Genomic DNA, 754 nt, shown 5'->3' on the forward strand with positions numbered 1-754 from the left:
AGGCGGTTTACTGGCGCGGCGGGGCGCCATTTATTCTTTCACCAGGGCAGTGAATTCTGCAAGAGAAAACAGGAGAAAGGTCAGGAGTTTGGAAGCGTTTCAGGACACGAGGAGACGAAGCTCATGATATATTTATCTTTAGTCCTTAAAGTTTGTGTCTTTTTAAACTCTAAACCCACTTTGATCCTGGTTGACCCGTATGGGTGCTGGAGGTTTTTGAGTGGTCTGGGTCTGTGGAGGGTTGTAGAGAGGAGCTGGTGCGCCTCAAAGGGGGTGCAGATGTCTCTTGCAAACATAGTCTCAGCTCTTCACATATGGATGTTTGGTTAAGGACCCCTCCGCGCCACTTTTGACGTTTTGGGTGTCCCCAACTCATTGTTTTTTTATGTACTGGGTGTTCGTAAAAACAAGTATCCGTAATCCCAGATACTATTCTGCTCACGGCCGCTTGGTCCTCCAAGCTAGTGAGCATTGATGAACACTGATTTTTCGCAGAGACTTATGGGAGTTTTCTAGAGCATTCTATTTTGGAATTGTGGATTTGGACAGTCGAAAGGCCAAACACACTATTCGGTGAGTATAGGAATTCAGATAGAACGTTGAATTTGTCTGTCAGAGACTTCCTTGATTTATATGTAATAAAAGTCTACGCAGCGCAATGAACGTTTTATTTATTTATTTATTTTTACATTTTCTTAGTTTTTTACCGTTTTAGCATTTTTGAACATTTTTTTTTAACTGTTGCACATCCAAC

The 754-nt window shown here is 42.2% G+C and overlaps 1 protein-coding gene across 2 annotated transcripts in view; it reads right to left on the minus strand.

The window, feature by feature from the left end:
• The window catches only part of pvalb6 (parvalbumin 6), a gene marked incomplete at its 3' end in the record, with an annotated part of 56,562 nt that continues 55,808 nt past the window's right edge, over window positions 1–754 (minus strand). For both annotated transcript variants that reach the window (XM_024271352.2, XM_024271351.2), the window contains 1 exon segment: window positions 1–56. In XM_024271352.2, coding sequence (XP_024127120.1) covers window positions 31–56 — 26 coding nt within the window.

The sequence above is a fragment of the Oryzias melastigma genome, linkage group LG8 (assembly GCF_002922805.2).
Source record: "Oryzias melastigma strain HK-1 linkage group LG8, ASM292280v2, whole genome shotgun sequence".
In the NCBI taxonomy this organism is placed as follows: Eukaryota; Metazoa; Chordata; class Actinopteri; order Beloniformes; family Adrianichthyidae; genus Oryzias; species Oryzias melastigma.